This window comes from Daphnia carinata, chromosome 2, assembly GCF_022539665.2.
Source record: "Daphnia carinata strain CSIRO-1 chromosome 2, CSIRO_AGI_Dcar_HiC_V3, whole genome shotgun sequence".
Lineage (NCBI taxonomy): Eukaryota > Metazoa > Arthropoda > Branchiopoda > Diplostraca > Daphniidae > Daphnia > Daphnia carinata.
The window spans coordinates 898425-919778 of NC_081332.1; the positions used below are offsets into that span (position 1 = coordinate 898425).

Here is a 21354-nt window from a genome sequence, read left to right on the forward strand (position 1 = left end):
GAATTGCAACTGCTTTGTGTTCACTGGAACTCACTGCATTTCCATTTAATAAACGAAACGCCTTTGCTCAACACCGTAAACGTCTTGTTTTTGTGTTATGCAGCTCACTTTGATAACACGTCCATCAAGTGGATTCGCAAGCTCAATCTAAGGTTACCACCAAACCAGGGGAATGTCACTTATTGACAATTACATGGATTTTGATCATTTATGAAAAAACCAAGTTCACAATAAGAAAAGTTACACAGTATTTTTCATTTCTAACTAAAAAATGCTCTATTAATTTTGTGAAATAAGAGCACAATATGTTCAAGGGTTTTCGCTAACTCGTGCAAATGAGCGATGTCGCAAGCGCCATGGTGGTAGCAATTATAACTGCAGTTGAACTCATTCGTGGCGGCCTTTGCTTTATTTTTTTTAGCTGATGTTTTCAAGTAAATCTCTAACGTAATTTTAGAATTTGAATTTTAGACTTGAAAAATCAAATATGAATGTCAATCAAATTCATTTAGATTAAGGAAAGTTCTTACTTCAGGGAATGGAATGGTTGGTGTTTAGGGATCGAGTAAAATTGCCCATCGCTTTCTTCGTCGTCCTGCCATCTGGTGTTAGTTCACGTTTCCGGCTGCACGGTAACAAAAATTTGCTTTTATCAGACAATTTTAATGCATTTCAATTATAAAAATTTACCCTTTTAATACGAAAAGCTTTGAACGATATTGCCCTTTAGCTTTTGACAAACATTTTCCACCCCTGTACGTGTTATAATATATTCATTTCCCGCTCCACCGTAACCGACCTATCTTGGCTGCTCGGGAAAAACATTTACTGCTATTACTATTTAATAATCTGTGTGACTATTTATAGATCACATTTGACAGAATGGCATTGACTCGCTCAGCAGTACGACTTTTCTCCAACCGGTTTGCTCAGGCCTGCCAGGTTCGCGGATATGCTGATATGTCCCTCACATTCGCAGCACCTTCCCAGGTATCATTCAGCCTAATAGAATAAAGCTGCCAAGAAATATTTTTATATTAATGGTTAAAAATTGTATATACAGGTCCTGTATAACAATGCCTCTGTCAAACAAGTAGATGTGCCATCCTTCAGTGGAAGTTTTGGTATTCTGCCCGCCCACGTACCCACCTTGGCTGTTCTGAAGCCTGGTGTAGTCACCGTCTACGAAAATGATGGTGCTGCCAAGAAATTCTTTGTTTCCAGTGGTACTGTCACCATCAACGAAGATTCCACAGGTACAACCAGTTAAAAAATTATGAATTCCCAGTGATGAACACATAAATTGTGTAGTGCAACTGCTGGCGGAAGAAGCCGTGCCAGTCGGCGACCTCGACATCAGCGCAGCCAGGGAGCTTTTAGCTCAATCCCAAAGCCAGTTGGCTTCAGCATCTTCTGATGTGGCAAAAGCTGAAGCTGAAATCAGCATCGAAGTATCCGAAGCCTTGGTTAAGGCTTGCGAATAAAATGTCGGGAGTGGAAAGAGAAACCCTAATAGTGTGAATAGCTTGTATCGATGGAATTGGAAGTACACTGGAGAGAAAACTAGACGGTTTATAATTTTCATGATCGTTTTTATGTTTTTGTTTCACAAGACAAACAAATAATTCTGTGTTTGGAATGTAATAGCCAACTGATTAATTCTTTTTCTTAGTTGGCCTTGGCTTGTAATTTCTTCAACCTACTGGCAATAGCTGCTATAAGCCCAGCACCTTTTCCACTTCCATCCTCGGCAAGCATTAGTTTGAACTTGTTTGCTGGTGCCATGGCGGCAATGTATTTCTCCATGAATGATTTAAGACGAGGATGGTGCTTGAAGAGAGATCCATCAATCGCTACTGTCGTTTCCGGTCGATTCATCCGCTCCAAAAGTGATGCCGTACCTTTTTGTAATGAAAAGTTCTTTCATTTTCAGACACTTCATAATTTAAAATCTATTTACAGATGGAAACGAGGATGGCTGCCCTGTCTGATACGAGCCAACAGATGTATTTTACGATGTCTATGTCCTCCTGATTAAAGCTTAGCTCGAGCTCTTTCAATGCAGTGGTAGTGTTGGTATCGACACCGTTCACGTTGTCCCTAAGATAAATTTGTTATTAACAACTGTAATAATTTCAAATAGTAGGTAAAACAAACTCTTCTATCATCGAAACGTAGCGAGTCGTGAAGGCGCCGTGTCGTAGGAGGTGTTGGGATGCATTGCCTTGAAAGAGGAGTCCTTCTTTTGTCAGACGAACTAGAATGCAACGCACAATTTCGCCGAGGTATTTCCCTCCAAAATGCTTTTCAAACCTAAGGTAAATTTAGAGTTAAACAATCCTCCAAAAAAAAGAGTATCAAGAGCTTTACGTGAAAGATCCAACAAGCAGAGAATTTCGATCGACTTCTTTGTCGTATTCTGTTTTGATAAAGTCGAGCACACCATTGTCGCCGAAAGCACCCCATTCGACGTCGATGACGACCTGTTAGCGAAATGAAGAACATTAGGGCTTCCCTTTAAAAGGCATTTGGAAAAGGATAAGAACCTCTTCGACGTCCTTATCTTTCCCTTCCCACTTTTCGATGCGATCAGCTCGTTCGATGTAACAAGCGTTGCTTCCCGTGCCGAGAATCAACCCGATGGCGCATTTTCTGTCTACGAAAGCTCCTTGCACCAGAGTTCCTTTTATTTTAAAAAGATAAAAAATGTAAAGAAAAAAATATTTATAATGTAAAATTCATTTGGCGAATAGGTGCGATTTGGCAACTGTGGTTCGTGAAAAACGCGCCTAAAAGTTTTCCTCTGGAGAATTGTGACGTTGCTATTCAGATTGGGAAAACTCGTCAAGGCAGAAAGTTAATCACGAGGTAAATTCAATACTTATCTGAGATTATTTAGTGAAACCCAGTATTGGGAAGCGTTATAGAATATCCTGTTCTGATCGTAAGCAAAATTTTACCTGTTGTATCGTTCAAAACGGCGATAACGTCCACGTCAGTGTCTTTACGTCGGTGAATAGCGTCGTTGAGCATTTTGACGGCATCTTCGCCAACAACGCCCGAACAATTAAAAGATTTGGTCCACGATACAAGAATGCCCACATCAACTGTCCACGTTGGGTCATGGGAAACGAGAATGTGAATCCCAGTGGAAGATTCTGTCCCTTTAGTTGCCTTCCATCCATGAAGTTGTGAATGCATTCAGCCAGAAAATCAAAGAGCTTCACGCCTGGCCCAAGTCGTACATCCTCTGGTACTTGATAGTATTGAACTTCTTCACTAATCACAGCACCAGACTTAATGCTTAGCCAAATAACCCTGAAGTTTGTCCCTCAGAGATCTAGAGACAAATAATCTCCCTCCTCTGAAATCAGGGAAAACATCCTGTTTGCTGATTTATTTAAGAATAAATTAGTGAAGTGTCAAACCCGAGCCATCACAGAGTTCAGGCAAGAAAGTGTTTTCCATTTGCAGCGAAGAGGCCACAGGAGGTTTTTGGCCAACCTAGTTCCATCTCAGACTCGAAAACATCCCTAATCTTCTTCTGTGTCTCTGCTGTTAGGACAAGGCCTTGTAACAATTCAAGAACCTGTTGAAGCAAGTAAAGAAAAAACCTTTCATTTAGTTATCAGGTTGTCAATCAATCATCCTTAATGTTTATCGTCGCCTGCCCTCCCGAGTTCCCTCTGATAACTGTAGGGAACACAACTTAAGCTCATTCGTCCGGAAAATGAAAAAAAAATTTGCATTTTAATTGAAAAAATAACTTAACAGGAAATACCTGACCTGAAGTCTTATCTTGCAGGTCTGCAGTAAAGGAAATACCTGTTGAAGCCTTCTTTTGATCCGCAAGGTGTAACGCAGGTGTATTCATTTCGGTTGCAATTGTAGATGTTTTCGCAGCAAACGAAAAATCAAACCGGGCACGAGGATGCGGAAACAAACACCCAGTGAATTGCGCAGACGGTAAATATGAACGATATTCACCACACGTGTGTGTCTATTGTGGCCTTGACGTCAGCGCGATCGATCTGCCTGTCCCGTTTGTGCTGTGCTTTTCCCCCTCCCGCAGTAGCAAACCTGTCTCGACTAGACTGATTTACCATAATCAATCGATTTCTTTTTTTTTTTTTTCAGATTGTGATTTAGTGTTGGTGAACGAGCCAGTACAACAATAATATGGAAGCTGAGGAGGAAGAAGAACTTTCGTCAGGGGGCGAAGAAGACGAAGCCGCACAAGGTACTGAGCTGGAACAGCTTCAATCAGGAAGTGACGAAGTTACGGGCAGCTGGTTGAGTTGGAACTGGAAAAGAAGCATGTTGCACGCATCATGGAAGACCGCCGTCGTGTTGCAAACTGAAAATGGATTCACGAGGCGACAAAATTCTCCGGCTTGGTTTCTGAATCTTTTTTTTTTTCTTTAATCCGACGACAAAAGGATCTGATTTCAATGCTATTCACTACCGTAGGGATCTCGGTGAATAAATGCAGACAAAAAGTGTACGTTCCATTTCCACTCAATGTATAACCACAAACTAACAGACACGCAATGACTGTGAAATTCACCCAGAAAGGTATATTTAATTTCGGCATGGGTTTAAAATATTAATATTGACTTTACATTCGTTTGCAATGGACATTTTAAGGTTACGAAGTGAACGAATGTTTTTTGCCAGAATCCATCCATGTCAGATATGATGAAACCAAACTCTTGATCGCCTGGTCTGGGATATATCCATCTTGGTAGATAGTTTCGTTAATCGGCAACAACAGATCAAGGAGCTGAGGTTTGCAGTATTGTTTCTAAAAATGTGGAAGAGAGGCTTTTGCTTACCTGACGATTTATTACTTATAGGCTGAATTCGAGAGATAGCGTTGATCGGACCATGATTTTCAAAGCGATTAGCTGCTAAACGTATTGGTGAGTGAGAGTATCGGACGAGAACAGCAAAAGCTTCTATTATTCGCATTCAACTGAATTATCAACCTAATGAAATCCTGCCAGAAAAGTCATCTTTGAATTTGAAGGTTGGTCGTCATTGTTTACTTGTTCAACTTCTGCGTTTATTAACAGTTTCGGGTGCATATTAACAGATGGGCAGGCCTATACGGAAGTGGATGCCGCTGATTTTGAAGTGCATTGTCATCCTTTTACCGATTACCTATACTCAGCGCTTTCCACGAAGCATTTTAGAGAATTATTTTAATTAGAATACAAATTACGATTTATGAACGATTGATGTTATTGCGGAACGCATTGAAGCGTTTCAGTTGATAATAGATGTCGTTGAAAGACCAACGGAATTTTCTATCGTCCTTGCGCTGGATGCGCAGAATCGGCGACGACGCTTGCGACGTCTTAAGAGGATGAAGGCTCCTCTACCTCCCTTCCGTGCACCCCAATTTCTGATCTTTTCAACCGTGAAAGGCACCGAAATGAACAGGTTTACAGCGTCGGCGGGTAGTTGTGCAGAGTTGCCGACGGGTCAACACGTACGTCGCCTGTCACCTCGTCCAGAAATCCTCGACGTATCCAGGCAGAGCGTCACACATGCTCTCCGTTATCTCGTTCCTGTAATTATTATTTATTTTTTTATTGATCAAGTTCATTGTGCGAGTTGTTGGAATTGCCTGGCGTCTGAAGAACAAGTTCCCGTCCGACGCAAAAAAAATTCCTTGCATCGCAAGATGCATCTGCATTTTGAGGAGCCTAGTAGCTAACTGCGTTGCGGACTCGGTCATCAATTCCTATCGTGGATGGGACGCGTCCCCGATGAACAGCCCGAGGTAAGTGTCACATGGCTAATTAATTAGTTTTCAGTCCACTTGAGAGCCGAAACAACCGGGTAAAAATATGTGGCGGTCAACAGTGTAAAGTCCCTCTTTGTTTCCTTTTTTTTTTCACGCTAGCTTTTGTTTCACTGCTCAAAGTAGAAGTGAAGAAGAAAAACCTCAAAAGTTTTCCTGTTCTTTTCTTCACCAGGTAGCCCTCTCCATGGGTTAAGGCGTTCGGGAGGAGGGCAAAGTTCCGATCAATACACACCGCGCACGACGGTACAGCCAGGCATTGTCGCTCTCGGTATAAATGGCTTTATACGAGGACGGTCGATTGAAAGATGGGGGTGGACATTCAGTGGGGAGTTGGGAGGGAGGATTACTGTTACTGAAGTGAATGACTTCATCATCAAAAAAAGGAAACAACATTTCAACCTTAATGGCTGTACTAATTTTTATATTTTTCCTTACAAACAAAAATAGTCTTATTGATTTTTTCATCGTTAAGACGTTGATTGAAAATGTGTGCTCGAGCGAATTGGGACTGACGAAGAGAACTCCCCTAAGAATGTAGAAGGGGGCTGTACTTCTCAATCAAGCGGATATTGTACTTGGGTGCCTTTGATGATGATCGCTTGTTTGTTGACAATTTTGATTCAAAAAGTATACGACAGCTTAAAACTGCACTAGTTACTATCAAGAGGGCTGTTGCTGCCGGGAACAACAGGAGCGTTGTTGAGCCACAGTTTACGAGCACACCTACCCTCATCGCAACGTTCCAATCTGACGGGAGATGGTAATGAACATCCGGCAGTCTGCTGCCGACTCAGCACACCTTCCGTTACCGCCACGCACCAATTACAACTTGCCAGGACATCGAGCTCAGGTAAGCAGCATTACGCAATATTTTTACGTGTTTTTGCGGAAACGGATCATTAATTAATTTTTATGATGGCGAATTGTGTAGATCAGTTTAGTGAGATGGAACGAGTTTTATCAGAAATTGGCCACGTGATGCGTCCGGTATCATCTTTGTCTGATCCACATGAAGGTCGATGGTCCATCGAGCTCATCAACGATCGCAACACTTGCAAACGAATCATTTTTAAAATAATCGAATTTTCCATTACGTTTTGTATCGATTGACTTTTAATTGTACATTTACAGGTAACCTACTTTTCTTGTCGCAGACGGTCGTAGCAGTCATCGCTTACCAGGTAAAAAGAAAACGCAATAAAGTTCATTGTCGATAAATAAAGCACACGATGGTGGCTTTTCATTCGATGTGCAAGGCCCTCCCCCTATTTTTGGCTGGCGCGAGATACTTTTGGTGTAATATTGACAGAGATGCTTTTTACGTAAGTATTGATCGACGCTAAAAGTCCTAGATACATGAGGGTGGGAGAGATCGATAAGAGGGACAGAGCGTCGCAAATTGGATCATGGTCTCCTTCGAACAAAAGCCCCCAGAGAGGAGACTTCTCCTTAACATCTTTTTTTTTTTTTTTTTTTTTTTATTTATGGGGCGTATCTGTTTCTTACTTGTCCTGCACGGCTTACTGCTTAAATGAACAGCATTGGGATGTTGATGCATTGCTGTACCCATAGGATGGATTCGTTCTCGTTGGTTCCGTTGCTGGACAGCGCTATTGGTCGACCGTACTCAACCAAGAGTCCATCATTACCACCGGAACTTGGACCCCTTGATGATCAACAGGTTCTCCCTTTTCAAAAATATCTTTTGAAAAAATATTTCATTTTGAAATCGTTTAAGGTAGTTTTATCTGGGAACGTCGAGTGGATCAATCGTCGTGTTGACGTGCATAATGGCGCTGTCGTAGCGCAAATTCAAATGTCGGAACCGACTAGCATATCGCCTGGTTCGATATCGAGTAGTAGCACTAACCACACATCACCTGCCAATGGCATTCGGCAGCTGGCGTGGAACTGTCCGCGATTTAAAATGGAAGAACCGACGTCATCGACGCTTTCAACTAACGCACCACGTCAAACAACATCTGCAGATGGCCATTTACTCTCTTCCATGCCCAATGGTGGTAAGATTTATGACCGCGTTTTAGTTTCCCCTATTTAATATTGATTTTTCTCCATGGGATTAGTGGAGGATCAACATCATGTCTTGGCCGTCCTGACTGTGGGGGGCCGGTGGAGTTTGATTAAAGGTTTCGACGACATCCATCCTTGTTCCGCGGTGATGATGACGACGAAGCCGACGGATATTCAGGTAGTGGAAACGTTCCTTGCTGGAACAAGGACCACTGTCATCTCCCATGATGGAATGGAATAATGATGGTGAATTACTCTGCCTGGGGTCACCATCACGTTCAGGCTCCTCTGCTGGGCTTCATCACTACGCCAACGTCCTCCAGTTTTACAACAGCCGTGGCGTTTTGCGATTCCGCATCGCCGTGCCCTACACCCAGGTTCGCATATTGTCACTTTTTTTCCCGCATCCTTCCCGTTTCCGGTTACCACAAAAAAAAACCATAGTGCGCTATATTGATCCGTTTCATCTGGCAAACACGGTGCAAACTTTCCAACAGAAAACAAAAGTTTTGAGCTATTTTGAAACTGATCTCGTCGTTCTTAATCACTAAGAAAACGAGACGTTGGCTGTTGTCTTTAAATAAGCTTTTCTTTGTTTTGTTCATGTAATGTAACAAAGGCTCCAATTACAAGTTTTACGTGGGGACATAACGATCGACGTCTGTTTGTGGCAACGGGATGCACAGTTCATGTTGCATGGGTTTCACCTCGAAGGATCGCCTCCTTGCAGCATTTAGCGCGTCTCAAGCTCAGACGATGTTTAACCGGACCGGACCAACTTGACGACCCCATATTCACTGACCGAATACCCAGGCTCATCCGTAACTTGATCGTTTCCCCTTTTCCAGCACCGTCCATGTAGGAAATCATTTTATTTTTTAAATGACAAGAAAAAAATACTAAATGCATTTATTTAATTATTTCAAAGTGTCATGTTCCGGAAGAGCGACGAATTCGAGATTATGTCTGCAAACCGCCACCGGGTAATACACGGCTCTACTGCACTATGATACGACGCGATGAAGAAGACTCTGCCGGCTGGCATGGAGTGGACGGACTGATCGATCCGATCGATCCTGATGCACCAACCAGCAGCGGTGGAGGTGTTGGCTTCACCCTCTATCTCGAATTCCTCGGTGGACTCATTCCTCTTCTCACAGGTTTCCTTTCAATTACATTTCTCTCCTCCACTCTTTACTTATTGTCACCGTTGCTGTCGCCATTTTAAAAACGATTATTTTCGATATCTTTAGGGTAAACCAACGTCGAGAATAAGACCAGATTTGTTATTTACGATCCGCGAAAGTTCTCCAGCAACGATATGAGTAAAAGTCAGCCTTTGTTGAACAAGAGCTCCGAATTGCTTTTAGCTCCTCCACCTACATCGGCCAGCCCAGCAATTGCTTAGTCCTGGTCTTAGACGTAAATTCAGGCGAAATCGTCCGGCTGCTGGACAGCACTCGGCTGATTCAGATTCCGAAACGGACGATAGTTGCGTATCGACCCCAAGACTTCAGCGGAAATTTGGAGGGAGGAAACTCAACAACCAACATGCTAATCCTGGGGATAATAACGACTGTAAAACTAATGGAGAGGTTTGAACTTGAAAAAAATTTTTGAAAATGAAAGTCAAGTTTATTTCAATTTTTAAATTGTAGAATTCAACGCTGGCTGTAGTGGCTTCAAACATTTGGGGAACTCGATTAAAAATCACTGGATTAACGCCATCTCTGCCGACGCATCTTGGTCAGATTACGTACAAGACGTCATTGTTACACCTTCAACCGCGTCAAATGACGCTGGGCGTGGTCGATTTACGTGATTCTTCACCTGGAACTGAAGTAGAAGAAGAAGGGGCACCCATTTCAATCTGCCCGTCGGACGAAGAAGATAATTCGAAAGGCAATAGAGAATCATCGAACCGTCAACATCCGCCCATAGTTCCACTGACGACACCTAATTTACGATTGAGACGGAAAGCCGGAATGAGCCGGATGGAACCCCCACCTTCACCGACTCATCATCGACGGACGGTTCAACATCAACCTCAGACGACACTCGACGAAATGTTACGGATCGAGTGGAACTCTGACTCGCGGATCATATTGTCTACACCGGCCGTTAGATGGCGTAGTCAGAGCGTTGGGCATCTCGCAATAGCGTCTGCAATCAGCAACAATAGCAATTGGCCTTATAGTAGACGAAGAAAGAGTCGCTCACTGGACTCTAGTCCTGTTGTTGGTAGTAATCGGAGCCGTTGTTCGGGATTACCGGACATTCGTAGCTCTTGGGCCGTCCAAATTACTCAACCATTAGTTACAAAAGCAACGACGACGGACAAAAAACGAGCACAAACTCGTTTCGTTCGAGAGTTGGCAGCCAAGTTTTGCAGGCCCAACATGTGTCCGATGGCGAAGGTCATAGTAAAGTTAATAAGGAAAAGCGTTTCGCTTTGGCCCGACTCAGTCCATTGTTTGGTCGTAAATGCTCATCGTCGGCAGGGAAATCGACTGCTGGCCGATCTGAACCCAACACACCTAATTCTAGTCCAGCCATAGGACGTCGCCGGAATAATTCGTCGGCTACAGTAAAAAATGAACGCCGCCACCAATCTCCTATACGGTAAATTCACCTTAAATGCTTTTTGATTCAATCTTTAATCAATAACTGAATAATATCTGAACAATAGGCAATTGCTCAATTCTCCGTTGCTGGCCAGACGGCTGGGAAAAAGTCGTTTTGCTCCTGCTGCTGCCACTGCAACGGCTATGGACAGCTCAGACGATGATATCGACGACGCTCAGGCGACTACAGTCCACAATTTCCACGATCTAGAGAGTTTCCAAAAGGCCCAGCTACTTAATAAGGTAATCGTGTTCTTCAGTTATTTTTCCATCGACGTAGATTGTAATTAAATCTCTTAGCTACGACAGACATGGATAGCTGAAAAGAATTCAGCAAGTAATGGTGAAGAACGCGAGCCACCAGCTCAGACAAGACGAAGATGTGAGTTTGTTTTGAACAATAAAGCTCCACTGTGGAACGAACACAGTCAAGTTTATCAGTTGGACTTTGGGGGAGAGTGACCCAAGAATCTGCGAAGAATTTCCAGATTGAATTCAAAGGAAAACAGGTAGTTTAATATCAGCTAAGGTTTTATACGAAGGTGCATTGATGATGTTCTAATTGGTATGATTGACAGGTTATGCAGTTTGGCAGAATCGATGGGAATGCCTACACGTTAGATTTTCAGTATCCTTTCTCAGCTGTCCAGGCTTTTGCTGTGGCATTGGCAAACGTGACTCAACGATTGAAATAAAAATGGAATTTGAATAAATCTGTCCAGAAATGGTCAATATGCCTCTTGTGATATTAAACATTCGTAACTGTAAGAATTTATTTCACGTGTCATTCCTTTGTTTATTATGAAAGTTTTCAATACACGTTAATGAATGGGAAGATGGATAAATGACAGCAGCGTACCGGAAATTGGCCGGGACATTACATTTCCTGCAAGATGAGACCGACAGGTTTCTAACACGTCGGTGTTGAATTGTCAGTTCAAATCATGGAAATTGTGTGGCACCATCTAGGTTTTAAACATTAAGAAATAAAAAATAGGAAAGTCTGGCTTATTTGAAGATTTGACGAAATTATATTTTCTCTAGATGGCGATGCAAGTTCATCAGCCCTAGTGTCAGAAATCGAACTATTTTTGTGTCTTTTTCTCGTGATGTTTATTGTTAAACACGTTGTTGCGTTAGGAAGGTGTATTTGAGGTTCCATCATCACAACAGTGTTTTGTTTTTGTTTTTTAATTGTGGTTTTTACCTCTACCCAAAGGATTGTGTTATAACAACCACTTCGAATTTGGATAACTCCAAAACTATAACTTCCAGGTAAACCAAAACTGAATTTTCGGCATCGCCTGTTGAATAGCGAGTTCGAATCATGTATTGGTGTGGCAAACCTGATCTGCCATGTCGAACCTAAATCACTGATTATGAGTAAAATATTATTACAAGATGTGCAATTTGCCATCAAAATATCTGCAAGAATTGGATCTCCAATTTACTTTCTTCTGGTGATAACCAGATCTGTTCCACTATCACCTTAGTTCGGATGGCTGCCAAATAAGGGTGATGGTTTTGAAACATTAGCTTCAATTGTTATGTGCGCGGTAGTCCTTTGAAGTGGTATGTAGGCCGCATCTGAAAACTGAACTTTAAGAACTTTGAAAGGTCATATTATGTGAATTCTCTATAGTTTACGTTTGAAACTATGCATATCCTTTGTACCCTATAAAGGAAAACAATGTTCATTTTTTAAATTTCCGAAATTTCAACTTCCGGTTTAAGATCCGGTTTTTAAATGCTTAATAACTCACTATCTGTTGTTCTGAACAAAAAAAGACCGACATTTTCGTAATCCTCGTGAAATTTGGGGTCGAATCCATGTGTCAGTAGAAAATACCCGAAAATCGTCAAAAATCGCAAATTTCCCTGAACTATAGTTCAGGAAAAATCGCGATTTTGGCCAAATTGGACTTTTCACCAAAAACGGATAAAATAGGTCAGACACACCCTAAATTTCATGAGGATCACGACAATCATATTCGTTTTGTTGTGGGCTCAGTATTTCTGGAGATATAGACTATTTCTGGTCACTTCCGGTAATTTTTTTTTTTTCAACTTTGCAAAAAGTAAAAAATGAACATTAATATTCCAAGCATTTTAAGCATTTTGATCATAAGTGTAGCTTCCATTCTCTAAACAGCGTTTTGTTTTTGATTATTAATTGTGGTTTTTACTTCTACTTAAAGGGTTTTATAACAACCACGTCGAATTTGAATAACTCTTAAACTATAACTTTCAGGTAAAAACAAACTGAAGTTTCGACATCAGCGTTGAATTGCGAATTCAAATCATGTATTGTTATGGCAATATCTAGGTTTCAAACATTAATTTTTAAAATACGAAAAGTCGGGGTTAGTTATTTTTGTCGGGCTTATTTGCAAATGTGACGAAATTGAATTTCCGCTAGATGGCGACGCAAGTTCATCAGCCGTAGTGTCAGAAATCAAACTATTTTGTGCTCGTAGAGTTTCCATCAAATCAAATGGTGTGCTATTTCCAATTAAGTGTTTTCCTTTTTGGTGTTGATCTATGGCAATCCGTTTTACCCATGATAAAAATAAAAAACATTGGACTTTTTTCCTCTTTACTGCTAACGCCATCTACCGGTAATATTTCTAGTTGATTCTCTGCATACACCGACCGAAAAAAATTTTAAGCCCGACTAAATAAGCCCTACTTTGTGTTTTTTATGGTTAATTCAAAAATTAAATGCCTCGTATAAAAATATACCCCATTTTCGTGATCAGCGATTAATTTTGAATCGGAATAATGTATTTTTAATGAAATCTAGGATTTTAAGAAATTGGAAAAGTGAGAAGGCAATATAGCCTTCTTACTTTTCAATTTTTGCAAAATTTTAGATTTCGCTTTAAATACATGTTACGATGCAGAATTGAACGGGCATCACGAATGTGAGTGTTGTTTTCTCGTGGAACTCATAGCTTTTGAATAAAACGTAAAAAATGGTAAAAGTTGGGTTAAAAAATAAGCCCGCGCTTATATTGCCGGGCTTAATATTTTTTTCCTATTAAAAAAATAATAGCATTAAATCTAGATAACTATAGTTGATTTTGATTCAGGATTAACCATGAAAAACGAATATGGAATTTGTTTTTACGTAGATTTTATAGTTTTGGAGTAATCTAAAATATTTTAAGCCCGAGCATATAAGCCCATTCTATAACTAGAAATGTGACCGGTAGATGGCGATAGCAGTAAAATAGAAAAAAAGGACAACATTTCTTATTTTTATTATGGGTAAAACGGATTGCCTTAGTCGGGCTTATTTTTTTTTGTCGGGCTTAAAATTTGATAGGAATTTTACTTATAACTAAGAGACATCTAGCGGTTGAAACTCAACTATTTGGAAAATTTGTCATCGTTAATTGCTATGTGAGTACGGAAGTGAATGGTTTACACGTTTGTTCTGTTCCCTACATTTTGTCTTTCAAAGGATACTTCAACAAAGAATCGATGGTATGTTCTTTGTAAAGAAATAAATCCATTGTGCTGTGTGTTTTGAGTGGCAAATATTTTACACTGATTTTTCCCCTTCATACAACAGTTCAGCTTGTTATATCATGGTATGGACAGGCTATAATTGCCACTGGTCATCATGCAACTGCACAGTGAGAGGATTCCTATTCTGTATGGGCATCGTACTTCCATTGCTATCAAGATCATGGTCTTACACTCACAAGGGATGCTGACACTGTAGGTAACAAAATTGAGTAGATTAAGACACAATGCTTAAATCTCTCAATCTTCATTTGGCCACAATGCAGTTTCCCATTACCTTTCATCCGTTGAGCCTCAAATCTTCAAACCTTCAGTTTTCCCACCGTTGGCTATAAACCTGCATAGGCTTTGGAACCATCCACCTTTTTGGTATTTCAAGTTTTCATGTTGTGGAGTATTATTGTATTGTAATGTAAAATTACGTGATAGGACCACATTTCATCTATTGCCTTCATTTCGTCGCTGTCACCATCGTCTCATCACCTTCGCCTAGGGGCTGTCACCGTCGCCTCATCGCCTTGTCACCGTCGCCTCATCGCCTTGTCACCGTCGCCTTTGCCTCGTCGCTGTCACCGTCGCCTTATCGCCTCGTCGCTGTCACCGTCGCCTTCGCCTCGTCGCTGTCACCGTCGCCTTCGCCTCGTCGCTGTCACCGTCGCCTTCGCCTCGTCGCTGTCACCATCGGCTTCGCCTCGTCGCTGTCACCATCGCCTTCGCCTCGTCGCTGTCACCATCGCCTTCGCCTCGTCGCTGTCACCATCGCCTTCGCCTCGTCGCACCTCATCGCCTTCACCTCATCGCCTTCACCTCATCGCCTTCACCTGGTCGCTGTCACCGTCCCCTCGAGGATGGAGGATTTCACCGTGGAACGTTGCCCTGGTATTGTTTTGTTTTGCATTGTAATCTGTAAGTTAACCCGTTGGCTGCCACCCCGTTTGCGTCCCATTTTTTTTGTAGCTTATAGGGACCGGGCGCTGTTCTCCCCATGGCCAGGGGGGGAACAGTCGCCATTGCGCCTAATGGCTTATGCCATTAGGCGCCGTAGGCAATGCACCAGTAGGGCCTCTCTTTGTCGATGCGGCAATAGATTCCTGGGGTGTGCATTCCCGGAATGGAATCTATTGCCGTGTCAGCCCGGACTTGTCTTCGGACAAGTCCCACCTTGTTCGCGGATCCTTCAGACGGCGATGCGTAGTTACTGTAGTTAAGCAACCTACGGGTTGCATGGCCTGGCAGCCAACGGGTTAACTTAGTAAAGTGTATGTTTGTATGTATTTGTATTTATGTAAATATTATGTATGTAAAATAGTGGTGGAATTGTGTGGTGGAGGTGGGACAATATAAGAATTCTTTATAAATTTCTCACTTGTATTTATTTTACAATTTAAAACTTATAATAAAAGCAACTACTCGTGCTACCAAACTGTTCCACTAAGCCAACTAAGAAAAGCAAAAGAACTTAGGAATGTTCATGTTCCATTTCAAAGCATTTTCCTCTGACTCTCTTCTCTATATGCTTTACTGTTACAACAAAACTTCTTTCCTGGTAGTATTTCAAAGCCATTCAAACAACTAAATCTTTAGCTTTTCTCTTTTCTTCAAAGCAGGCACTATATGTAACACAGGAATGACACTGCAAATATTATATATTTATATTCAAATTGACACCATAATATTGCTGGCATTTCATACTTTCACAGCATATTCCCCTAGCCAGCACACCAGACACAGCTTGGAAACCTGCAAATACAGTTTACACCAATATTGTTAACATAAAAAGTATTCAAATAATAAATCCAACGATAAATAGTACTCAAAGTAAAAATAAAATACCTAACAAAACCTGGAAGCATTGACACTTAGATTGAAAAATTTTACAACCAATAGTTCCATTTCTTTAAAGATGGTAAAATTATGTACATTAAAATAACAAAAGCAAAACATATGCTGGTAACCAAACGATACTCAGCCATACTTCTCCCCGTAATTTACTACAGTCGCATAATGCTGCTTTTACTTAAAACTTTAGTTGTGAGACTTCTAAGAGGCACCTATGTGTTATCTCAACAATGTAAATCTATCTTTACGCCAAAAACGGAAAATTTACGTCATAAACATACCTCAAATAACAAATCGGCGAAGAAATTTCACAGAACGAAACCTCGATGCCTTTCTCGGTTGACGTCAGACGAGACGGAACAGCTGATATTTCCATGGCATGGCAAAATAGGTGATAACTCCTCCTCTAGGTGTCTCGATTAAATGGCTGCTACAATGGTTTAACATTTAGTTTACCAGCAGTATCCCAGGCATAATCAATACGTATGTCAAGCTCGAAGTGTAGCTGTTTCGCACAAACTCACCAGGATGCTCTGGTATTAACATGCTGTTATGTATGCATGTTACTAGCATTCCTGAACATGTCAAATTCGAAAGCGTACTGACGATGTCGAAGGGCACACGGGAAGCCACTCGCCATCTATCATCAAAAACATACATTTCAAACGGGCCTGAAAATTAGTTTAGGCATTTTTCTACCTTATCTTGTTTTGTTGAGTAAATAATGATTGAATAACTTCTTTCAGTTTACACCCTTAGACGCTGTTCGATTTCAAGGGCATACCGCAAGTTAATTAATTCCTCTTCATGGCAGTTCCATCTTCAACAGCACTACAATAAAATGAAAACACTGTTAGTTTCAAACAAGACTTAGGAAAATATAACACTTACAAATCCTAAAGAAAATTTTGCTAATAACAAAGAATTGGAGTGACAAATCAAATGAAATAACGTAATGGTAAAGTTTAAAAAAATTACTTATTTCTCTACGTTAGCAAAATACCTATCGAAATTCCTTGCTTCACTTCTATATCATTAAACGTACATGCAACGCTTCTAAACCCGTGGCTAAAGCATCAACATACAAACAAAATTTTATCAGTAATACACGGACACATATAATGCGCCTAGATATTTGGTGCTTCGATAGTTTCATAGATTAAAAGCAATTTTCATGTTAAGACGTATGTTGCTTACAAGGAATACATAGTACACAATAAATATTAACATATATTTAGACGCACAAATGTAGTCAAAACTACTGAATGATCATCCGTTTTGAATAAAATTTACGCTTAATCGCCATTCACAAAGTATAAGTGTAGCGGAATCCCCAAGAAATCAAATTATCCGATTCTTGTTAACAAAACATCCCTCCTTAACTTTAATAATATGTATATATAATACATATAATATTAATTTTATCACCTATGGGACCATTTTCTGAAAATCTCTGTACAATGAACATCTACGTACATGGAATAACTTTTATCTATAAAATTACCGAAGCACTGTTTATAATTTTAAATGCTGAAAAACATTGAAAAGCATATTTTTTTGGTAAAGTTGTAAATTATTCGCTTTCAATGGAAATCAGCCCAGGACATACCTCAAGCAAATTCAAAACCTCAAAAGTGAAAACTCGAATCATTTAGAAAATACTCCACCCTAATTCACTTTGATGTCCGATGAAATTTTGGATGGTTGCAGAAAACCCCAAGTACCGCTAAATTCGAAGATGTGTGAAAACGGTAAATTTGTGCTCTGAAAAAGAAAAAATTAGATTCTATTAGAACCAGAAATATTAAAAATGATTTATTTTACATTTTTACAACTTTCATTACCATATAAGGTAAGAAAATAGCCACTTTAAAAAGCATTCTTACCAGCAAGTTGATCTTCACTATATCCAGTCTTTGAAAAACAAGTAAATAGTGAAACAATAGCTGATCCTTTTAACAATAAACGAGATTTCCAATTGTAATTTTAAAAAATTGACAATTACCATATTTCGAAGTAAACTTACACAGGACTTCAGTCAGACAGTTGCACACCCAAACGAACGCACAAGCAAAATGTGTTGAAATTATGGGAAAGTGATGTCAAAAGACTTTGACGCCATCTAGGAGCCGTTTATTATATCTCTCAACAAGTTTAAAATTTTAAGTACTAAATTAATGGCCGCTACGACTGCTGCAAGAATTTCTTCGTTTTTAGTTATAAACATAACATGGCATAAGTTTTAACCGTCTTGGTCACTATTTACCTTTCTGTGTTGTTAACCGTTTAGGTAATTTTGATTTTGTATTCCTAATTCCATCAACAGCTATGTCAAATATACTTGCTGTTGATGGATAAATAGAAAATGTAAATAATAAGTATCTTATCCATTAAGGAAGAGAAGGAGAGACCGATTGAAGTGGCAAGTATCAATATGATAATGGTGCAATGCAATTTGCATGCCTAAGTTAGTAATTTATGCTTGGCGTTCCAATCTACAGTTGGTTGAATGACCCAACAGCTATCTTCCTAGATTAGCTAACTTTCTTCTTTTGTAAGTATTAATTTTTGTGTTTCCTTTCGTTTCATTTTCAAATCAGCACATGTGAATCTGTCCGTAAAAGGGTTTGAAAGAGCCAACAAACATTCAAAATGAGAATCAATTCATTAACTATCAGTTTTTAACCAACTATCAGTTAACAATATAATGTTTATTGATCGAAGTTTACAGAGAAGATGAGAACCCACCAGCAAACCTTCATGACTTGACAACATGACCAATCTCACACCACAAGAAATGGCAACCATATTTGAGCTAGATTTAGATATTTGTGCTTTCTTCTTTCCCCTAAAAAATGTAAGCTCATTTTAGCTATCTATTCTTATCATTGCATATTTTGAATAAAAAAGTTCAAAAAACAGAAAAGACATGAACACAAAAAAGGAATTACGATACCTAAGACTAAACCATAGCTAGAAAAGAGATATGGACAGCCAGAGATCACATTTGAACAGTACAAGACACTTACTGATCAATACATCAATTCAATACCATTCCACTTTGTTTCTACTTAAGTAAGATATCTTTAATATTAACAGTTAATGAAACCAATTCACCCAACGATAAATTAGACCCAGCTACGAATAAATAAGAAAAAAATGGAAATTAATAACGACATTAAAGCACGATTGGAATATTACCTCTCTTCATCGCATTCACTGCTGAGATGCTTATGTTGGGCGTCTTCAATAATCTGCTGAGCCGGCCGTCGAAAGAAGACAGATGTGCAGAATGCACGGAAAACATTCACACGGCAACTTAAAACCATTTCAATGACAGGAAGTCTCAGAGACTCTCCCATCCTCACAGCTGTTAAACCCCCAACAAACAAATTGTTTGAAGTAATACAATAGCAGCATTTAAAACAATACATACCTTTCCTGTTTTTGAGTCACAATTCCAACATCATTAAACAACCTCTCAGTTCCATTCCACCTACTATCATGCACGATCCGAGTAGTCATTGTATATGTATAGCAGATGCAAATTCCCAGAACAATCATTCAATCCACCAACGAACAATAGGTCATTAATCTCAATTCTCGAATTTTTTTTCCATTTTCTCTCATCTTCGAAAGTTATTTTAGGTTAAAACATTCAAAACGACGTCTAATGAAAAGGAATGCGTTACTAAATATATTGTACTTTTACACGTCAAATTACGTTCTCTTGATGCTGAAATCCTGAACTACCCTATCTTACCGAACCGTTCCCCGCCAGGCCAGCAGCGGATTCTGGGTAAGAACGTATTGACGGCTTTATAGGATAAAGTGACAAACCTCTAATCCAGTTCCCGTGACCCTCTGTTCCTGGGTAACTCGCCGAGCCGCCGGTTGTAGGAAGCCCCGACTCAATTTCCACAAGAGAAAGGACAAGGAACCCATGTGACGAGAGGAAGGGAGAAACATCTAAAAAAAAAAAAAAAAGATTTCATTTTCCCGAACTTTTCCCCAGATGGACTTTACGTTACACCATTACTTTAAGGTTATGCACATAGTTTTCAGATACTTTTCCTCACATGAACAAATCCGCCAGATACTTGCCTCCCAGAAAGCCTAAAATGGCGAGCAGCACTAAAGTGAAAACAGACCACGGAAAGACGGGTTGCAGGCAAGAAACGATCCATCATAGGGCAAGCCACCAACACCTAGTAAAAAAAAAACTGAATGATGAAAACGACAGGCAATGAATAGGAAAGAAAATGAATGAGAAATAAGTTGAGAAAGGAAGAATAAGGTCCAACCAAAGTAAGAAGAGCGTTGGTTACGTGCGTTTCCGCCACTAATAGATACGGATGTTCCTTAAATTCGAATCGCCGTGAATTACGTGCACGGAATTCACCAACTCAAAGAGCTGTCATCCTCTCCTTTCAAAGAACTCGGGTGAAGAAAACAAACTTCCCAGCATACTGTGGTTTGCCTTTTACTTCCTTTCACTTTCTTCCAACGTGTAGACATTCGTACCCGTTCAATTGGGTCCAATTAGTAATCGGAACACGTTGGCGAAGTCCCACGGCGATAAAGACACACATGTTCTAGAAAAGGAAATTTTGTAGTGAATAGCGTTATAACGGAAACTTTAGCTCAACAAGCAAGATAATACCACTGGGCGAGAAACTAACTCCCATTCTCGGACCGAAAAGCAGCAAGCGGACGATTTTGGATAAAGTTTCCCACGACGAGAATCTGAAATGAACGCTTTACTTTATAGTAGCTTTTTGTTTGAAGGAATAGGAAACTTCTTACCCGTGTGAATTTCCCATTTACTGAAGCAGGGTTAAGTTAATACGCAGGTAGAGTAGACAAGTTCAGGAGCAAACACCTGCTTTTATTGATGAACAGTCTAAAAACGATATTGGAAATTAACATCTTAGAACAAACAAACACGTCATCTCAAATGAACATACCAGAAACACAAGGGTAGAAAAGATCTCAATCCACTATTCCAGCCAACGATAATGGTGATTCAGGGGGAGGATGACCTGAACTAATAGAAATATTGCTTATTATAGTGCAACAAAAGTATCCAATTTCCTTGTGATAATGATCTTGCTCCATTACATATAATTATACCAATAATCCCAGATTAGTGCTAATAGAAACCATTTTGCGTTTAATAAGTTTTAGGCGGGAAGACGATCACAGCAAAGGGAATTGCTTTCTGCCCAAGTCATTTTGAAAATTAAGATATGATTAACTATCGGCTTTAAAATTCATAAATGATACTACACTTAAGCAAAACCTGAAACCTTTAACATAAAATATTACCGAACAATTTTCCTGATTCCAAAGTGGGGAATCCGAAAGTCGCTTTTACCGGATCTGGACAATGACCATAACACGTGCCATACGGCGGTGAGTTGTAGTTCTACACTAATAGTTCAATGCTCTCGCTAGCTAAGCAACTAACCGCGCCGGATGTCGCCATTTTGGGCTATTTAGAAGGAATGGTAAAAT

General features: G+C 40.1%; 2 protein-coding genes, 3 long non-coding RNA genes and 1 pseudogene across 9 annotated transcripts; 3 read left to right on the forward strand and 3 right to left on the reverse strand.

Moving 5' to 3' along the window:
• Positions 1–620: 620 nt before the first annotated feature.
• On the forward strand, positions 621–1566 carry LOC130699580 (ATP synthase subunit delta, mitochondrial-like). The gene is made up of 4 exons (XM_059497629.1): positions 621–632; positions 868–990; positions 1064–1256; positions 1312–1566. Exons 2-4 carry the CDS (start codon positions 883–885, stop codon positions 1482–1484), a joined length of 474 nt encoding a protein of 157 aa, XP_059353612.1. The 5' UTR covers positions 621–632; positions 868–882; the 3' UTR covers positions 1485–1566.
• LOC130699579 (hexokinase-1-like) lies at positions 1514–3610 on the reverse strand. Its single transcript, XM_057521828.2, is given in 8 exon segments — positions 1514–1901; positions 1961–2100; positions 2158–2313; positions 2371–2483; positions 2547–2683; positions 2961–3114; positions 3117–3364; positions 3429–3610. Coding segments are annotated over 7 exon segments (1002 nt in total). The 5' UTR covers positions 3186–3364; positions 3429–3610; the 3' UTR covers positions 1514–1668.
• A 2079-nt stretch (positions 3611–5689) lies between these two features.
• Positions 5690–11199, forward strand: LOC130699598 (tubby-related protein 4-like; annotated as a pseudogene).
• A 2677-nt stretch (positions 11200–13876) lies between these two features.
• LOC130699611 (uncharacterized) lies at positions 13877–14551 on the forward strand. Of its 2 annotated transcripts, none has more exons than XR_009003481.1 (4): positions 13877–13956; positions 14045–14197; positions 14265–14367; positions 14428–14551. It is a non-coding gene; the product is annotated as an uncharacterized LOC130699611 (long non-coding RNA). The 2 variants fall into 2 exon arrangements; XR_009003480.1 differs by having other exon boundaries at positions 14045–14193.
• Positions 14552–15429: 878 nt separating this feature from the next.
• Positions 15430–17573, reverse strand: LOC130699610 (uncharacterized). Of its 2 annotated transcripts, XR_009420574.1 has the most exons (5): positions 17505–17573; positions 16537–16668; positions 16362–16477; positions 16119–16267; positions 15430–15738 (listed from the first exon to the last, which is right to left on the reverse strand). It is a non-coding gene; the product is annotated as an uncharacterized LOC130699610 (long non-coding RNA). The 2 variants fall into 2 exon arrangements; XR_009003479.1 differs by having other exon boundaries at positions 16119–16477.
• Positions 17574–18582: 1009 nt separating this feature from the next.
• Positions 18583–21288, reverse strand: LOC130699608 (uncharacterized). Of its 3 annotated transcripts, XR_009420572.1 has the most exons (9): positions 21166–21288; positions 20805–20884; positions 20644–20740; positions 20501–20583; positions 20362–20432; positions 19877–20045; positions 19274–19806; positions 19039–19207; positions 18583–18685 (listed from the first exon to the last, which is right to left on the reverse strand). It is a non-coding gene; the product is annotated as an uncharacterized LOC130699608 (long non-coding RNA). The 3 variants fall into 3 exon arrangements; XR_009003476.1 differs by having other exon boundaries at positions 18587–19207; XR_009003475.1 differs by having other exon boundaries at positions 18587–19207; positions 20142–20432.
• Positions 21289–21354: the final 66 nt, after the last annotated feature.